This window comes from Ranitomeya imitator, chromosome 4 (assembly GCF_032444005.1).
Source record: "Ranitomeya imitator isolate aRanImi1 chromosome 4, aRanImi1.pri, whole genome shotgun sequence".
NCBI classification, from domain to species: domain Eukaryota; kingdom Metazoa; phylum Chordata; class Amphibia; order Anura; family Dendrobatidae; genus Ranitomeya; species Ranitomeya imitator.
The window spans coordinates 674,625,449-674,646,481 of record NC_091285.1 but is presented as its reverse complement, the minus strand read 5'-3'; the positions used below and the strand labels follow the sequence as shown (position 1 = coordinate 674,646,481).

Below are 21,033 nucleotides of genomic sequence, written 5' to 3'. Positions count from 1 at the left end.
TACAGTGATCTGACAATAACCCAAAAATAAAGAACGAGCTCTGAGACGTGGGAACTCTGCAGACCGCAATCCCTGATCCTATCAAACCACACTAAAGGTAGCCGTGGAGCGCTCCTGACCAGAACCTAGGCGCCTCGTCACAGCCTGAGAAACTAGCTATTCCTGAAGATAGAAAAATAAGCCTACCTTGCCTCAGAGAAATTCCCCAAAGGAAAAGGCAGCCCCCCACATATAATGACTGTGAGTAAGATGAAAACACAAACATAGAGATGAAACAGATTTAGCAAAGTGAGGCCCGACTAGCTGAATAGAACGAGGATAGAGAAGATAACTTTGCGGTCAGCACAAAAACCTATAAATAACCACGCAGAGGGGACAAAAAGACCCTCTGCACCGACTAACGGTACGGAGGTCGTCCCTCTGCGTCTCAGAGCTTCCAGCAGGCGAGAAAAACCAATTAAGCAAGCTGGACTGAAAAATAGCAAAAAAATAACATAAGCAAAACTTAGCTTTGCAGAGCAGCAGGCCACAGGAATGATCCAGGGAAAAAACCAGTCCAACACTGAAACATTGACAGGAAGCATAGATCAAAGCATCAGGTGGAGATAAGTAGAGAAGAAGCCAACGAGCTCACCAGATCACCTGAGGGAGGAAACTCAGAAGCTGCAGTACCACTTTCCTCCACAAACGGAAGATCCCAAAGAGAATCAGCCGAAGTACCACTTGTGACCACAGGAGTGAACTCTGCCACAGAATTCACAACAGACCCCTGTGCAATTGTACGCGTCTTCTTTTTTTAAATTTCACGCTAGCGCCACCTTTGCCGCTGGCGGCACTTGCGCACATTCATCTCCCAGTGGTCTTCAGCAAAATAGTGTCGGGGGTGGCGTATGCGCAGATTGAAATCAGAATATCTTCAGCAAAATGGTGTTGGTGGTGGAGCATGCTCAGATTGACATCCAAATGTCTTCAGCAAAATTGTGTTAGTGGTGGTGCATGCGCAGATTGACATCCAAATGTCTTCAGCAAAATTGTGTCAGTGGTGGTGCATGCGCAGATTGACATCTGAATGTCTTCAGCAAAATTGTGTCAGTGGTGGTGCATGCGCAAATTGACATCTGAATATCATCAGCAAGATGAGACCGCGACATGTCATTGAGCCAAGGTTTTGAATTCGCGCAATTTTCTGAAGACATTCGGATGTCAATCTGCGCATGCGCCACCACAAGAGCTGTTTTGCTGAAGACCACTGCGGGATGAATGTGTACAAGCGCCGCCAGCCGCAAGGTCTGCCCAAAAGCCTTGCCCTGTTGCACGAAGAGGATATTGCTCCAAAACGTCTATCATGAATTGAACAAGAACCAAAATGCGGATTTCTTCCCTACAGGTACCTATTAAATCGGTATACAAACGTCACTATAACCATAGTTTCATTTTAAAATACTAAAATCGTGATGCGCTTTTTTTTTTTTTCAAAATTCATAACTTTTTTTTTCATTTTTTGCCATCTACACGGTGTTAAGAGGGCTTGTTTTTTTTTTTTTGCAGGGACAAGAGCCGCAAGACAATGGAGAAGGAGTCGGATTCCAAGAAAGTGACGACCGGATCCAAGCCATGAATAGAAATGTGAGGGAGGCGTCCTGGAGGATATACCCCTCATAGTGGATGTAAAAGTTCCGCAACTTTCTAAAATACTTTGTATTTCCTTTCCCTTTAAGGAACATCCCACTTTTAGTTTTTGCGTTTATTTTTTCCTTTGCTTCTTTCGTGAGTTATAGATAATTTAAAAAAAATTTTTTTTTCCTGTTTATATAGGTATATGAGGACTCATTTTGCGGGATGAGTTGCAGTTTCGAATGTTACTATTCATTTATCAATGTACTGTACTTAACACGGGGGGGAAAAGGAGACGTGGTTTGGTACAATTACAGAAATATTTGTAATTTTTTTTTTTTTTAGTGGCTTAAAAATATTACAGAACATTGTAAAAAAATGTAATCTTTGTCGCCATTTTATGACACTTGTATCATTTAATTTCTCCATCGATGGAGCCGGGTGAGAAATGTATTATTTATGAGGCACAATGTAGTTTTCAATAGTATAATTTGGCGGTAAATACAATGTTTTAGTACATTTTTCGTTGTATTTTTTGTGGGTGGTGTGATGACCAAAAAAAAAAAGCAATTTTGATGTTTTCATTTTTATTCTGCTTTTATTTTTCTTGTATTTTTATTTTTAACAGATAAAGAGAAGGTGGTAACTTTTTTTTATGTTTTTTTTATAGCTTTCTTTTTTTTTTTTGTAGCTTCCTCCCCCCCAGGAGACATGAACTTGTAGTATATAGTCCTAGTCATAGGAGTACCAACATGGAAGTGGTGGGATCCTCTAGCCGTAGCATCCTATCAGGAACCTGAGATCACATCCCAGAGGATCCGCACTGGAAGCCCAGACTACGGCCTAGACGAGTGTTCCCCAACTCCAGTCCTCAAGAGCCACCAACAGGTCGTGTTTTTAGGATTTCCTTAGTATGGCCCAGGTGATGGAATTGTTGCCTGTCTAGATGGACTTCTCACCTGGGCATTACTAAAGAAATCCTGAAATGCTCTGTGAGCTCCAGTCCGGGGCCCATGCACTTCACCTGCACTGATACATTGAAACAAACTATCAGGATAGGAATTAGATTTGCTATGGTCATGTCACTGCAGACATTCGTAACAAACCCTCAGTTGAGATTTTACGACTGTGATAAATATTAAAAGAGAAGGAGCAATTATAAAAGTGCTCAAAACATCTCCCAAATGTCCCGAAAATCATCAAAACTCATAAAAAAGAGCATTTTGGTGCAAGTGTACGCTCCCTCATATCTGGGGAAGGTTTCGCCTCCTGGCTTTTCAGGCAATCACACATTTGGCACAATTCACTTCACCTCACTTTTTTGGGCTTGATGTATGAAACTCCATTCTTGATGAACCTGGGACATTAGGACCATTGTGGGTGGCGGCGGAGTCAGATACTCTCAGCAGGAAATGTTTAGATAAAGAGAAATATTTAGAATTGAGAGTCCTCAGTGGTTGATACCTTTTAATGGCTAACTGAAAAGATGGTAACAAATTGCAAGCTTTCGAGACTACACAGGTCTCTTCACCAGGCAAAGACTAAAACAAATTCTGAAGAATCACATATTTATGCACAACATAGTATAGGGGAAAAAAAAAAAAGAGGGGAAAAAAAACCATGGATAAGCCAGGTGACAGATTTTTCTATCCACTGGCTAACACGGTACCAAGATATATTTCTTTCCTGTAGATAAAGAGAGGATTTCTCAATCTCACCGTGAACTCCACATCCACCGTACGAGTGTCGGGCTCCAGCGAGAGGCCAGTGACGAAGAGGCGAAACAAGACTAGAGGAGACGAGAGAAGACGAGGACGTCAGTGTGACGAGGAGAAGGAGACACAACACGATATACACTGCTCAAAAAATAAAGGGAACACTTAAACAACTGAATATAACTCCAAGTAAGGCTACTTTCACACTGGCGTTTTTTTTAATACGTCGCAATGCGTCGTTTAGGGGAAAAAAACGCATCCTGCAAAGTTGTTTGCAGGATGCCTTTTTGCCCCATAGAGTTACATTACCGACGCATGGCGACGTATTAACACACGTCGCAACCGTCTTGCGACGGTTGCGCCATATTGTGGAGGACCGCCGGGAGAAAAAAACATTAAATGTAACTTTTTTTTGCAGCCGGCGGACCGCTCCGCCCCCATCTCCCCGCACCTCACAATGGGGCAGCGGATGCGCCGGAGAAATGCATCCGCTGCCTCCGTTGTGCGGCACAACAAACGCTAGCGTACGAATCTCGGCCCGACGCAATGCGACAGGCCGAATCCGACGCTAGTGTGAAAGTAGCCTAAATCAAACTTCTGTGAAATCAAACTGTCCACTTAGGAAGCAACACTGTTTGACAATCAATTTCACATGCTGTTGTGCAAATGGAATAGACAACAGATGGAAATTGTTGGCAATTATCAAGACAACCTCCATAAAGGAGTGGTTCTGCAGATGGGGACCACAGACCACATCTTAGTACCAATGCTTTCTGGCTGATGTTTTGGTCACTTTTGAATGTTGGTTGTGCTTTCACACTCGTGGTAGCATGAGACGGAGTCTACAACCCACACAAGTGGCTCAGGTAGTGCAGCTCATCCAGGATGGCACATCAATGCAAGCTGTGGCAAGGTTTGCTGTGTCTGTTAGCGTAGTGTCCAGAGGCTGGAGGTGCTACCAGGAGACAGGCCAGTACACCAGGAGACGTGGAGGGGGCCGTGGGAGGGCAACGACCCAGCAGCAGGACCGCTACCTCAGCCTTTGTGCAAGGAGGAACAGGAGGAGCACTGCAAGAGCCCTGCAAAATTACCTCCAGCAGGCCACAAATGTGCATCTGCACAAACGGTTAGAAACTGACTTCATGAGGATGGTCTGAGTGCCCGACGTCCACAGATGGGGGTTGTGCTCACAGCCCAACATGGTGCAGTATGCTTGGCATTTGCCACAGAACACCAGGATTGGCAAATTCACCACTGGCACCCTGTGCTCTTCGCAGATGAAAGCAAGTTCACACTGAGCATATGTGACAGACGTGACAGAGTCTGGAGACGCCGTGAAGAGCGATCTGCCGCCTGCAACATCCTTCAGCATGTTCGGTTTGTCAGTGTGTCAGTAATGGTGTGGGGTGGCATTTCTTTGGAGGGCTGAACAGCCCTCCATGTGCTCGCCAGAGGTAGCCTGACTGCCATTAGGTACCGAGATGAGATCCTCAGACCCCTTGTGAGACCACATGCTGGTGCGGTTGGCCCTGGGTTCCTCCTAATGCAGGACAATGCCAGACATCATGTGGCTGGAGTGTGTCAGCAGTTCCTGCAAGATGAAGGCATTGAAGCTATGGACTGGCCCGCCCATTCCCCAGACTTGAATCCGATTGAACACATCTGGGACATCATGCCTTGCTCCATCCACCAACGTCACGTTGCACCACAGACTGTCCAGGAGTTTGCGGATGCTTTAGTCCAGGTCTGGGAGGAGATCCCTCAGGAGACCATCTGCCGTCTCATCAGGAGCATGCCCAGGCATTGTATGGAGGTCCTACAGGCACATGGAGGCCACACACACTACTGAGCATCATTTCCTTGTCTTGAGGCATTTCCACTGAAGTTGGATCAGCCTGTAATTTGAATTTCCAGTTAGATTTTGAGCATCATTCCAAATTCAGACTTCCGTGGGATATTCATTTTGATTTACATTGATCATTTTTAGGTTTTATTGTTAACACATTCCACTATGTAAAGAATAAAGATTTACAACTGGAATATTTCATTCAGTAGATCTAGGATGTGGTATTTTAGTGTTCCCTTTATTTTTTTGAGCAGTGTATACACATATACATACAAATATCTATATACATATATATATATATACACATTCTATATACAGTATATACAGTATGTCTTCTCCAAATGAGAAGAACATTGGGAATACTTGGCCCAGATCATATACACCGGTCACATCCAGTGCTGTACGTATTACGCTCCAGTCACAGAGACTTCAGCTTGTTTCCAGTCACTGGACATCACTAACAGATGGGAGGCGGTTTGATGGTCGCACAGTGAGACATACCGTAAGCTGTTTCTTACATAAATATAATGACAACTTAGTACAGGGCCATATTTAGAGGGGGCAGGCAGGGCATTTACCCCAAGTGCAGCCAAGGGGGGCTGTCGGATCACCTGATACGGCAGTCTGAGTAGTCTCCTATGTGTCCTATGTGTATTTTGCCACCACTCCAGAGTGGGGGTTTGGCCGATTTCTGAGTCAGCATTCAAGCTGATACCACTTTACTACAATTTAATGCTAACACGCTCACCTGGACGGCTTTCGGTATGCAGAAGCAAGGAAAAACATACAACCTCACGTATGCAATCCAGAAAAAAAGATTTTCCAGCTTCTTAAAATTCCAAAATGTATTCAGTTACATCTTTAAAATGTAAGTGCATGGATCCATAGTGTGATCAACAGAGTGCAAAAAATGTAATTTAATTATGTAAAAATCATACAATGTGATTTTCAGTTTTTTTTCTTTTTAGATTCTGTCTCTCACAGGTGAAGTGCACCTACTAGTGTTGAGCGATACCTTCCTATATTCGGAAATACCTATATCGGATTGGATCGGCCGATATCCAAAAAATATCGGATATCGCCGATACCCGATACCAATGCAAGTCAATGGGACAAAAATATCGGAATTAAAATAAACCCATTCTGTCTTTGTACATCCCATTCCGGAGTGGGGAAGAGTGTGGGCGGTGCGTGGGCAGAGACTGAGTGTCTGTATGGGCTGCCGGGGTCTGTGCAGGCCTGCCGGGGATCTGTATGGGCCTCTCGCGGGTCTGAGTGGCCTGCTGGGGGTCTGTACGGGCCTCTCTGGGGTCTGTACAACCTGCCGGGGGTCTGTGCGGGCCTCTGGGGGGGTCTGTGCGGCCTGCCAGAGGTCTGTGCGGTCTGCTGGGGGTCTGTATGGGCCTCTCAGGGGTCTGTGCGGCCTGCCGGTGGTCTGTGTGGCCTGCCGTGGGTCTGTGTGGGCCACTCTGGGGTCTGTGCAGCCTGCTGGGGGTCTGTGTGGGTCTCTCTGGGGTCTGTGCGGCCTGCCGGGGGTCTGTGCGGGTGTGCAGGTATCGTCCGATGTAACTACATGTCCCATCAGGCTATGCTTGCTACATTGGCAGTGATTGACACATTAGCCAATGATGGGACAGTAGTAGTCCCATCATCCGGCTAATGTGTTGAATGTAAAAGAAAACCAAACACAAACATACATACTACATACTACATACAACATACAATACATACAGACATACAGTACATATAACAGAGTACATACTCACCATCACTTGTCATTTTGATCCCCGAAGCCAGTGTCATCTGTAAAAGAGATTAAAATAACAAACAACCAATATACTCCCTGATCCGCAGAAATTCACGAGTGTCCCACGACGATCTCCCGTGGAGAACGGCAGCATCAGCTGATATGACCGCTCTCTATGGGCTCCAGGAATACAATGACGGGAGGAAGGTATCCTTCTGCACTGTATTTCTCCACCGCTGTAAAAAAAATAGTCCCTAGTCTCACTTTTGGCATTGCTGTGTGAGAAATTTTCCCACGCAGCAATTGCCTTAAAGTGAGACTTTGTCCTAAGGTAACCTCTCAGTTATGCACTGCAGGAGCCATTGTCATTGTCATCGTGGGACACTTGTTATTAATTGGACTACGGTGGACAGGTAGTATACGGTTTATTATTTTTTCATTTTTTGCAGGTGCTGAACTATGGTAAGTATTGTTAAATGAAGAATATTAAAATAATTTTTTTCCTAGTGTGTGTGTGTGTGTGTGTGTGTGTTTTATTAACCCTTTACTAGTTATGGATTAATAATGAATAGGCGTCTTATTGACGCCTCTCCGTTATTAACCCGGCTTAATGTCATCTTACAGATGCGCCATTTCTGGGGCGGCTGCGGACTGGTATTTGTAGCCGGGGAGCTCAAGCCGTTTTTTTCTGTTTTTTTTTTTTTTTTTTAAATTAACCACTCTTTAAGGCCTCTTTTATATTTGCATTGGTACGGGTCCGTCGCTATGCGTCGGGCCAACGTACATTGTGAAATTTGTGCACGAAGTGGGCAGCGGATGCAGTTTTTCAAAGCATCCGCTGCCCATTCTGAAGTCAGGGGACGATGGGGCGGAGTTGCGGCCGCGCATGCATGGTAGAAAATGGCGGACGCGACAGACAAAGAAAAGTTCACTTGAACATTTTTTCGTGGCGACAGTCCGCCAAAACACGACGGATCCATTGCACGACGCAACCCTGACGTGTGGCCATCCATCGCGATCGGTCACTAATACAAGTCTATTGGTAAAAAACGCATCCTGCGAGCTCATTTGCAGGATCCGTTTTTTTTCCACCGGATCCATTTTTTTCTCATAGAGTTGTATTAGCGCCGGATTGCGCGTTTCATCCATTTTTTGCAGGATCTGTCAAAAAAGCTGTTTCCGCCGGACGGAAAACACATACAGCAGAACGGTTTTTCTGTCCAGAGAAAATAAGCACAGCGACGGATCCGGCAAAAAACGGATGAAACTGAGATGTGAAATGATGAATCCGGCCTCCAAATCCGTTTTTTCATGCATGTTTCCATTCAAATCATGCACATTTTCCGTTTATTTATTTATTTCCAAAAACTTCATCAAAACCAGGCAAAAACTGCACCAAAACTGCATCAAAACTGCACCAAAACCTGCATCAAAAACCGCACCAAAAACTGCATCAAAACCTGCATTAAAAACTGCACCAAAAAGTGCAAGTGAACTTTTTTTGTCCGTCACGGCTGCCATTTTTTACCGCGCATGCGCGGCCAAAACTTCGCCCCTCCTCCCCGGACTTCAGAATGGGCAGCGGATGCGTTGAAAAACTGCATCTGCTGCCCACGTCGTGCGCAAATTTCACAACGTGCGTCTGTACGTCGGCCCGACACATAGCGACTGATCCGTACCAACGCAAGTATGAAAGAGGCCTTAATGAGCATTTAATTTTTTAAAAAAGGAAAAAAACGGCGTGGGCTCCCGCGCAATTTTCTGCACCAGAGGGGGAAAACCGACGGCTGGGGGCCAATATTTGTAGCCTGCTATGAATATCAGCCCGCATGGATATTGGCCCCCCCTACAAATACCAGTCCGCAGCTGCCCCAAAAATGGCGCATCTATAAGATGCGCCAATTCTGGCACTTAGCCCCTCTCTTCCCACTCCCATGTAGCGGTGGGATATTGGGTAATAAGGGGTTAATGTCACCTTGCTATTGTAAGGTGACATTAAGCCGGTTAATAACGGAGAGGCGTCAATAAGACGCCTATCCATTAGTAATCCAATAGTAATAAAGGTTAATAAAACACGCACACATTAGGAGAAAATTATTTTAATATTCTTTATTTAAACATACTTACCATACTTCAGCGCCTGCAAAAAACGTAAAATAATAAACCGTATACTACCTGTCCACCGTAGTCCAATTAATAACGAGTGTCCCACGACGATCTCCTCTATAGAACAGTGACATCGGGTGATGTCACTGTTCTATAGGACCCTCAGTGACACACTGACAGGAGACAATGGCTCCTGCAGTGCATCACTGAGGTTACTACAGTTCAGAGTCTCACTTTATGGCAATTGCTGCCTGGGAAAATTTCTCACACAGCAATGCCAAAAGTGAGACTAGGGACTATTTTTTTTTACAGCGGCGGAGGAATACAGTGCGGAACGATACCTTCCTCCCGTCATTGTATTCCTGGAGCCCCTAGAGAACGGTCACATCAGCTGATGCTGCCGTTCTCCACGGGAGATCGTCGTGGGACACTCGTGGATTTCTGTGGATCAGGGAGTATATTGGTTGTTTGCTCTTTTAATATTTTTTACAGGTGACACTGGCTTCGGGGATCAAAATGACAAGTGATGGTGAGTATGTACTCTATGTTATATGTACTGTATGTCTGTAGTATTTTTTTTGTGTTTTACATTCAACACATTAGCCGGATGATGGGACTACTACTGTCCCATCATTGGCTAATGTGTCAATCACTGCCATTGTAGCAGGCATAGCCCGATGGGACTTGTAGTCCCATTGGACGATGCCTGCACACCCGCACAGACCCCGAGCAGGCCGCACAGACCCCCAAGAGGCCCGTACAGACCCCCGGCAGGCCGCACAGACCCCAGAGAGGCCGCACAGACCCCCGGCAGGCCGCACAGACCCCAGAGAGGCCCGTACAGACCCCCAGCAGGCCGCACCCCCCCAAAGAGGCCCGCACAGACCCCCGAGAGGCCCGCACAGACCCTCGAGAGGCCCGCACAGACCTCCCCACTGTCACGCACAGATCCCGCCCGCACACACAAACGCAGTCTCCGCCCACGCACCGCCCACACTCCATTATAGTGTAACATTGCACTATAGGAACTTCCGATTCCGGTATCTGATATCTTAAAAATATCGGAACTCAGTATCGGAAATCCGATACAGCGAATATCGGCGATACCCGATATTTGCAGTATCGCAATGCTCAACACTAGTACCTACATAAAAAATTACTGACCTCTCCATTCTTTATAGGTGGGAACACATGCAAAATCGACAGTATATTAAATACTTATTTTCCCTACTGAATGAAGAAACAATATGGGGAGTGGGTAGGAGGGATGTGTGAGGAGACAATATGAGAAGAGGGAGATATTTGAGAAGACAGTATAGAGAGCAGGGGGATGTGTGAGGAGACAGTAAGGTGGTGCGGTTAATGTGTTAGGAAACAGTATGGAAAGCGGGGTGGAGTATTAGAAGACAGAATGCGGAAGAGTGTGGGGGAGGAATGTATGAGGGCACAGTTTAAAAAGCAGAATGATGTTTCAGGAGACAGTATGGAGAGTAGGGGGATGTGTGAAAAGACAGTATTGAGGGGAATAGTGTGATGAGATAGTATAGAGGGAAAAGAGTGTGAAAGGCACAGTATAGAGACTGGTATGTGTGTGAGGCAGCAAAGAGAGGGGACAGCATGGTGGGACAATGAGAGGGGACAGCATAGAGGGAACAGTATGCTAAGGAGGAGGAGTTTGACACAAGGGCACAGTGTAGAGACCAGACATTATAAGGGTAAACACAGAGTGAGAAGACAGTGTTGAGGGCATGTACCATAAAATGGACAGTGTGGCAGTCATATTTTATGCAGGGAGTACAGTAATGGGCAATTATTCAAGGGCACAGCATAGGGCACATATTATTTTGTTGCATTATAATCATGCTGTTATTTTTAAAGCACTGTGTTGGGATATGCTACAGAAGACTGGGGAAGATGAAAGTCTGCAAAGATGACCTGGGAATGAGAAAAGTTATCATGGCATCTGAACAAGATGGAGAAGAGAAAGTCTCCAATCAGAAAAGATGTAATCAATATGGGACCTCAATGTAACACTGACTAATTCTTATCTGTACTGTGGATCCTGTATGGTTCATAGTCTGACTGGGAATAACAACTCACAGCATCTCGTTACATTGTTAACAACATACTAGGATAAGTAGGTTCATGCAACCCAATTATATATGGGGCTGACCTGACATTTCCATTGTTCGCTGCACTAAACTTGGTGCTGTATTCCTGTACTGACTGTAGTTCTGGTGCATTACTGTACTGATTGTGGTTCTGCTGATGTACTACTGCACTGATGATGGTTCTAGTAATGTATCCCTGTTCTGATTCTGGTATTGTATTTCTGTACTGATGGAGGTTCTGGTGAAGTATTCATGTCCTGATGGGGTTGTTATGCAGTATTCCTGTACTACCAATGGTTCTAGTGATGTAATTCTGTACTGCTAGTGGTTCTGGTGATGTATTCATGTGCTGTTATTGATTATAATCCTGTACACATGTAGCAATCCATACCTTATCAGATAACTCGACACATGGCTATGTTAATAAAGTATTGTGCCATCTGACAAGTTAAGGGTTACTACATTTGTGTTTAAGTTAGCAGCATTAAAAGGGTTGTCCAGATTTGAGATGAAAGTCTGCAGTCACTCCATGTTACTGCAGACTTCTGAACCCTTAAAGGGCGCATTGCACACATCAGAATTCTCAGGTGCCGATGATGGGAGCAGATATCATGTAACCACAAGATCACCTACCTACTAAACGTGCATTGCCGTGACCAATTCACTTGTATTGAGTGAGGTCTAGTCTGAATGTTGCCGGAACTATGCAAATTTCATAATTTCATAACCACCTGCTCTCACCGCCGGCACCGGAGAATCCTGGCAGAATGCAGGGCGTGGGATGTGAGTCTGCAGTCACATAGAGTAACTGCAGACTTTCATCACAAATCTCTGACTTAGTGGCACCTCCTTTAGAGAGTAATAACTAGGACCAGGAGAGTGCCCTCTCACCACCAGTGCCAGACTATGCCGTAATATGAAGATACACAGCAGTGCCGGGTCTGCTAACCAGGACCACCACACATGGCTGCCTGCACCTCACCTGTAGACCCCGGGGTGTAGATGGGCTTGTCAGTCTGTATGAAGATGTATCCAGTGTGGAATGAAAGCAGCACAATTTTATTGAGACTACACTTGTCTGACCTCACCGTCACCGAGACAAACTGCTTGTTCTTTGGCTCCTTCTGAAAGTGTGTAGCTGGAATCTAGGAAGATAATAACAGAGGAGCACATTATACAGCAAAAGGGAAGAAGAACACATGTCTGCAAAATTCTGTAGTACTATACTAAATTATGTTATTACATAAGAAACAGTATTATAGTAGTTATATTCCTGTGCATAGGAGCAGTATTATAGTAGTTATATTCTTGTACATAGGGGCAGTATTATAGTAGTTATATTCTTGTACATAGGGGCAGTATTATAGTAGTTATATTCTTGTACATAGGAGCAGTATTATAGTAGTTACATTCTTGTATATAGTAGCAGTATTATAGTAGTTATATTCCTGTGCATAGGAGCAGTATTATAGTAGTTATATTCTTGTATATAGGGGCAGTATTATAGTAGTTATATTCCTGTGCATAGGAGCAGTATTATAGTAGTTATATTCTTGTACATAGGGGCAGTATTATAGTAGTTATATTCTTGTATATAGGGGCAGTATTATAGTAGTTATATTCTTGTACATAGGAGCAGTATTATAGTAGTTATATTCTTGTACATAGGGGCAGTATTATAGTAGTTATATTCCTGTGCATAGGAGCAGTATTATAGTAGTTATATTCTTGTACATAGGAGCAGTATTATAGTAGTTATATTCTTGTACATAGGGGCAGTATTATAGTAGTTATATTTTTGTACATAGGAGCAGTATTATAGTAGTTATATTCTTGTACATAGGAGCAGTATTATAGTAGTTATATTCTTGTACATAGGGGCAGTATTATAGTAGTTATATTCTTGTATATAGGGGCAGTATTATAGTAGTTATATTCTTGTACATAGGAGCAGTATTATAGTAGTTATATTCTTGTACATAGGGGCAGCATTATAGTAGTTACATTCTTGTATATAGGAGCAGTATTATAGTAGTTATATTCCTGTGCATAGGAGCAGTATTATAGTACTTATATTCTTGTACATAGGGGCAGTATTATAGTAGTTATATTCTTGTACATAGGGGCAGCATTATAGTAGTTATATTCTTGTACATAGGAGGCAGTATTATAGTAGTTATATTCTTGAACATGGGGCAGTATTATAGTAGTTATATTCTTGTACATAGGAGCAGCATTATAGTAGTTATATTCTTATACATAGGGGCAGTATTATAGTAGTTATATTCTTGTACATAGGGGCAGTATTATAGTAGTTATATTCTTGTACATAGGGGGCAGTATTATAGTAGTTATATTCTTGAACATGGGGCAGTATTATAGTAGTTATATTCTTGTACATAGGAGCAGTATTATAGTAGTTATATTCTTGTACATAGGGGCAGTATTATAGCAGTTATATTCCTATACATAGGGGCAGTATTATAGTGGTTATTTTCTTGTACATAGGGAGCAATATTATAGTATTTATATTCTTGTACATAGGGGCAGTATTATAGTAGTTATATTCTTGTACATAGGGGCAGTATTATAGTAGTTATATTCTTGTATATAGGGGCAGTATTATAGTAGTTATATTCTTGTACATAGGAGCAGTATTACAGTAGTTATATTCTTGTACATAGGGGCAGCATTATAGTAGTTACATTCTTGTATATAGGAGCAGTATTATAGTAGTTATATTCCTGTGCATAGGAGCAGTATTATAGTACTTATATTCTTGTACATAGGGGCAGTATTATAGTAGTTATATTCTTGTACATAGGGGCAGCATTATAGTAGTTATATTCTTGTACATAGGGGCAGTATTATCTATATATATAATTGTCTAAGGGTTTTTCCGTCTGTCTGTCTGTCTGTCTTTCTGTCTGTCTGTCTGTCCTGGAAATCCCGTGTCTCTGATTGGTCGAGGCCGCCAGGCCTCGACCAATCAGAGACCGGCACAGCATCGACGTAGAAATCCTGCGTCTCTGATTGGTCGAGGCCGCGACGATGATGTCATAAAGGACGTAGACATCCCGCGTCTCTGATTGGTCGAGGCCGCCAGGCCTCGACCAATCAGCAACGGGCACAGCGACGATGATGTCATAAAGGACGTAGACATCTCACATTTCTGATTCAGCGACGGGCACAGTATCGACGTAGATGTCATAATGGTTGCCATGGCGACGATGATGTCATAAAGGTTGCCTCGACCAATCAGCGACGGGCACAGTCTGCCGCGAATTCTGCATTCATGCATATTCTAGAATACCCGATGCGTTAGAATCGGGCCACAATCTAGTAGTAGTTATATTCTTGTACATAGGGGCAGTATTATAGTAGTTATGTTCTTGTACATAGGGGCAGTATTATAGTAGTTATGTTCTTGTACATAGGGGCAGTATTATAGTAGTTATATTCTTGTACATAGGAGCAGTATTATAGTAGTTATATTCTTGTACATAGGGGCAGCATTATAGTAGTTATATTCTTGTACATAGGGGCAGTATTATAGTAGTTATGTTCTTGTACATAGGGGCAGTATTATAGTATTTATATTCTTGTACATAGGAGCAGTATTATAGTAGTTATATTCTTGTACATAGGAGCAGTATTATAGTAGTTATATTCTTGTACATAGGGAGCAATATTATAGTAGTTATATTCTTGTACATAGGGGCAGTATTATAGTAGTTATATTCTTGTACATAGGGGCAGTATTATAGTAGTTATATTCTTGTACATAGGGGCAGTATTATAGTAGTTATATTCCTGTACATATGGGCAGTATTATAGTAGTTATATTCTTGTACATAGGAGGCAGTATTATAGTAGTTATATTCTTGTACATAGGAGCAGCATTATAGTAGTTATATTCTTGTACATAGGAGCAGTATTATAGTAGTTATATTCTTGTACAAAGGAGGCAGTATTATAGTAGTTATATTCTTGTACATAGGGGCAGTATTATAGTAGTTATTCTTGTACATAGGAGGCAGTATTATAGTAGTTATATTCTTGTACATGGGGCAGTATTATAGTAGTTATATTCTTGTACATAGTGGCAGTATTATAGTAGTTATATTCTTGTACATAGGAGGCAGTATTATAGTAGTTATATTCTTGAACATGGGGCAGTATTATAGTAGTTATATTCTTGTACATAGGAGCAGCATTATAGTAGTTATATTCTTATACATAGGGGCAGTATTATAGTAGTTATATTCTTGTACATAGGGGCAGTATTATAGTAGTTATATTCTTGTACATAGGAGGCAGTATTATAGTAGTTATATTCTTGAACATGGGGCAGTATTATAGTAGTTATATTCTTGTACATAGGAGCAGTATTATAGTAGTTATATTCTTGTACATAGGGGCAGTATTATAGTAGTTATATTCTTGTACATAGGAGGCAGTATTATAGCAGTTATATTCCTATACATAGGGGCAGTATTATAGTGGTTATTTTCTTGTACATAGGGAGCAATATTATAGTATTTATATTCTTGTACATAGGGGCAGTATTATAGTAGTTATATTCTTGTACATAGGGGCAGTATTATAGTAGCTATATTCCTGTACATAGGGGCAGTATTATAGTAGTTATATTCTTGTACATAGGAGGCAGTATTATAGTAGTTATATTCTTGTACATAGGAGCAGTATTATAGTAGTTATATTCTTGTACATAGGGGCAGTATTATAGTAGTTATATTCCTGTACATAGGGGCAGTATTATAGTAGTTATATTCTTGTACATAGGAGGCAGTATTATAGTAGTAATATTCCTGTACATAGGAGCAGTATTATAGTAGTTATATTCCTGTACATAGGGGCAGTATTATAGTAGTTATATTCTTGTACATAGGAGGCAGTATTATAGTAGTTATATTCTTGTACATAGGAGCAGTGTTATAGTAGTTATATTCTTGTACATAGGGGCAGTATTATAGTAGTTATATTCCTGTACATAGGGGCAGTATTATAGTAGTTATATTCTTGTACATAGGAGGCAGTATTATAGTAGTTATATTCTTGTACATAGGAGCAGTATTATAGTAGTTATATTCTTGAACATAGGAGCAGTATTATAGTAGTTATATTCTTGTACATAGGAGGCAGTATTATAGTAGTTATATTCTTGTACATAGGAGCAGTATTATAGTAGTTATATTCTTGTACATAGGAGGCAGTATTATAGTAGTTATATTCTTGTACATAGGGGCAGTATTATAGTAGTTATATTCTTGTACATAGGAGGCAGTATTATAGTAGTTATATTCTTGTACATGGGGCTGTATTATAGTAGTTATATTCTTGTACATAGGGGCAGTATTATAGTAGTTATATTGCACATAGGAGGCAGTATTATAGTAGTTATATTCTTGTACATGGGGCAGTATTACAGTAGTTATATTCTTGTACATAGGGGCAGTATTATAGTAGTTATATTCTTGAACATGGGGCAGTATTATAGTAGTTATATTCTTGTACATAGGAGGCAGTATTATAGTAGTTATATTCTTGTACATAGGGGCAGTATTATAGTAGTTATATTCTTGATCATGGGGCAGTATTATAGTAGTTATATTCTTGTACATTGGGGAAGTATTATAGTAGTTATATTCTTGTACATAGGAGGCAGTATTATAGTAGTTATATTCTTGAACATGGGGCAGTATTATAGTAGTTATATTCTTGTACATAGGAGGCAGTATTATAGTAGTTATATTCTTGTACATAGGGGCAGTATTATAGTAGTTATATTCTTGATCATGGGGCAGTATTATAGTAGTTATATTCTTGTACATTGGGGAAGTATTATAGTAGTTATATTCTTGAACATGGGGCAGTATTATAGTAGTTATATTCTTGTACATAGGAGCAGGATTATAGTAGTTATATTCTTGTACATAGGAGCAGTATTATAGTAGTTATATTCTTGTACATTGGGGCAGTATTATAGTAGTTATATTCTTGTACATAGGAGCAGTATTATAGTAGCTATATTCTTGTACATAGGAGCAGTATTATAGTCATTATATTCTTGTACATAGGGGCAGTATTATAGTAGTTATATTCTTGTACATAGGGGCAGTATTATAGTAGTTATATTCTTGTATATAGGGGGCAGTATTATAGTAGTTATATTCTGTACATAGGAGGTAGTATTATAGTAGTTATATTCTTGTACATAGGAGGCAGTATTATAGTAGTTATATTCTTATACATAGAGGCAGTATTATAGTAGTTATATTCTTGTACATAGGGGGCAGTATTATAGTAGTTATATTCTTGTACATAGGGGCAGTATTATAGTAGTTATATTCTTGTACACAGGAGCAGTATTATAGTAGTTTTATTCTTGTACATAGGGGCAGTATTATAGTAGTTATATTCTTGTACATAGGGGCAGCATTATTGTAGTTATATTCTTATACATAGGGGCAGTATTATAGTAGTTATATTCTTGTACATGGGGCAGTATTATAGTAGTTATATTCTGGTACATAGGGGCAGTATTATAGTAGTTATATTCTTGTACATAGGGGCAGTATTATAGTAGTTATATTCTTGTACATGGGGCAGTATTATAGTAGTTATATTCTTGTACATAGGGGCAGTATTATAGTAGTTATATTCTTGTACATAAGGGCAGTATTATAGTAGTTATATTCTTTTTTTTTAACCAATAAGCTTTTTATTGAAGTATAACATATCAAATAATACATCAAATAACTTCAGAAAAAGGGAGGGGAGGGGGAGGGAAGAAAAGAAAATAGGGGAAGCAGGGGGAACAGAGGGAAAAAACCAAATACATAGTGCTCGAGGACCACAGCATAATCAGTACAAAAATACACAATTACAGTGCCAGATAAATCACATATTCAAAGAAACATGACTTTTAGATAAGAGTAAGAGCAGACTGGGAATATAGGTCGAGGACACCCAGGGATCCCACCAGGAAAGGACTTTATTCTTTTTTGGCAAACTCTGAGCCATAATAAGCTCATAACAGAAGTGTAGATCAATCTTGGAGATCAGTTCGGCCCGAGAAGGGAGATCCGAAGATTTCCAGTATTTTGCGATACCCTGTCTGGCCGCAACTAGGACATTAGAAATTATTGGACGGAGAGGGGAGGGGAGATCAATGAGGGAAATACCCAGCACAGCAAGTTGTCCATTCAGAACAAAGGGAAGATGCGTTAGATCAGCGATCAAGGCCTCTACCTGGCGCCAAAAAACCTGAACCTGTGGGCACGACCACCACACATGAGAGGAGGAACCCATGGCACCACACCCCTACCAGCAGAGCGGGGAGGAGGACGGGGTGAATTTCGCCAGGCGGGCAGGGGTAAGATACCAATGCAGCTGAATCTTCTTCACCTGTTCCAGGTGGCCAAGACATGAGGAGAATTTAGAGGGATGCACCATAGCAAACTGCCAATCCTCCAGGGAAGCCTCAAAATTCAGTGAGGACTCCCAGGAAGTCATAAAAGGAAACTTATCAGGAATACCATGGGATATAAGCGCCTTGTAGATGATAGAGATATCATGGGGCAATATAGTGGATGGTCTAAAGAACCTATGAACCGGGTCCTCTGTCAGAGGCGGGGGCGCACCAAACAACCAACGTGATTTAAGGAAGCTGCGAAGCTGTAGATATTGAAAAAAATCAATATTAGTAAGGGAGAATCTCCCTGCAAGATCCTCAAACGGCAAAAGGCCATCCATTGGGAGAATTCAGATAGGAAAGCTGCTCCACACTGACCGAGGGAAGATTAGCCCTCTCCAAGAATGCCAAAATTAACTCCCGCGAGGGCTGGGGAACCCCTGGATCAGATCCAAGATCATAGAGAGAGAAATAGTAGGATGCGAACTCCTCAGCAATATGAATAGGATTATAAACCCGGGAACCGTCAGACCTAAGCAGGAATAGGATCTTGGTTTGAGCCTCTCTCTTCCTGACGCGTCTAGCCAGAACAGCACCTGCCCGGTCTCCCATTGCATAAAATTTGGCTCTGGTTTTCCTCAGGGCATTCTCAGTCTTATAAAGCAGCAGGTTTTGAACATGTATGCGGGCCCTAGAAAGATCAGCAAAAAGCGCTGGGGTAGGAGATAGTTTGTGGGCAGACTCGAGGTGAGCTATTTCGTCTAGGGCAGACTGAAGAGCTGAGTTATACTTTCTCTTGGCCGTAGCCGCCAACTTGATGAAACATCCCCTGATCACCGCGTTGTGGGCAAACCACAGGGTATCATCACGTATGTCTGGAGTATCGTTGGAGGAAAAAAATTCCTGCAAGGCTTTCTCTACAAACTGAGAATTTGATTGGTCTGTAAGGAGATGAGCGTTGAGCCGCCAGTGTGCGGGAGGCCTGATAGCCAAAGGGTCTCTCAAAGTGAGGGACACCGGGGCATGGTCCGACCAAGTGATACTACCTATATCTGCTGAAATGCAGTGAGGAAGAGCCACATCATTCACCAGCACATAGTCAATCCTGCCTGGGTGACATGAACGTGTAATCCCTCTCGCCGCAATGCAGATAGCTCCAGATATCGTGTAAATTAAAAAAGTTAATTAGGGGACCTGCCTCACATCTTAACAGGGAGGAGGCAGAGCAGTCTAGCCCTTTAGACATTGGGGCATTAAAATCTCCAGCAATCAGTTTGTGACCATGTTGAATGTCGTGTAAAATTTTGAGCAAGCCCTCCAAGAATTTAAGCTGACCTACATTGGGAGCATAAATCGAAGCAATGGTGTAAGAGGCATTATTAATAAAGGAGAGAACTACAATGAACCTACCCAACGGATCTGCTATGGAATGGATCAATTGAAAAGAGTTGGTTTTGCTAAAGAAAATGGCTACTCCCGCCTTTTTTGACGGGCCATTGGCCAAAAATTGGTGCCGATATGAGCCCGAGTACATTCTGGCATTATCACATTCCAGCAAATGCGTTTCTTGGAGACACAAAATGTCATGCCGGGATTTACCCAGCTGATGCCATACAATAGACCTCTTTCCTGGGGAGTTGAGGCCATTCACATTAATTGAATATAACGAAATACTCATAGCAAAGGCATATAAACAGTTTTACAACATTCTGAGCACCGATGAACTGTGCGAGAGAGCAGATGGCATGTGGCCAGCGGGCCTGAGCACAAGTAAGGGGAACCCGGGAGGAGGGGAAACAAGGGGGAAATGCAAACAAGACAGACAACAAATAAACCAGTAGACCGAGGTCCATTCAGGAATACCCTGAGTCCAAAAGGTGAGATTCAAAAAACAGTTCACCTGTGGGGCAGAGAATCGCTGCGGATACTCTCAAAGAGAAACCAGCGCAGCTCAAGGAAAGAAAAAAAGAACGATGAAAGCAAAACAAATCCATACGGGAAAATAGCCGGGAACCAAAAATGTAGTGAACTTCAGGCCACCTCCCAGTCCGGTGCAATGCGGGCCCTAAGATTTCTGCCATTCCCAGGCTTTGGAAGGTTCGCGGAGACCGGAGAGCCAGGAGCTGAGAGTCCCCACTTGGAGAGGGCTGCGTGAGATGGAGTCAGGCAGGTGGTGATTGATCCATCTTTCCGGATGAGAAGCTTGGTGGGAAAACCCCAGCGGTACAGAATGCCCTTTTCTCTGAGAATAGCAGTATAAGGACCAAAAGCCCTCCGGGTGGCCAAAGTACCTGGGGAAAGGTCTGGGAAGACAGAGATGTGAGCAAATCTTTCTGGTAAAGCTGGGTTCTTCCTAAGCGCCTGTAGGAAATCCTCCTTCATTTCCTAGAAGCGTATGCGTGCAAGTACATCTCTTGGAACCGAGGGCCCCAGACCAGACGGTTTAGGGATCCGAT

General features: G+C 42.3%; 1 protein-coding gene across 1 annotated transcript in view; it reads right to left on the bottom strand.

The window, feature by feature from the left end:
- The window catches only part of LOC138677286 (complement C3-like), a 103,417-nt gene that overhangs the window by 77,269 nt on the left and 5,115 nt on the right, over window positions 1–21,033 (bottom strand). Inside the window, exons 3-4 of the mRNA XM_069767317.1 lie at window positions 12,122–12,284; window positions 3,333–3,403 (exon numbers count right to left, since the gene is read on the bottom strand). Coding sequence (XP_069623418.1) covers window positions 3,333–3,403; window positions 12,122–12,284 — 234 coding nt within the window. The remainder of the gene's footprint in view (window positions 1–3,332; window positions 3,404–12,121; window positions 12,285–21,033) is intronic.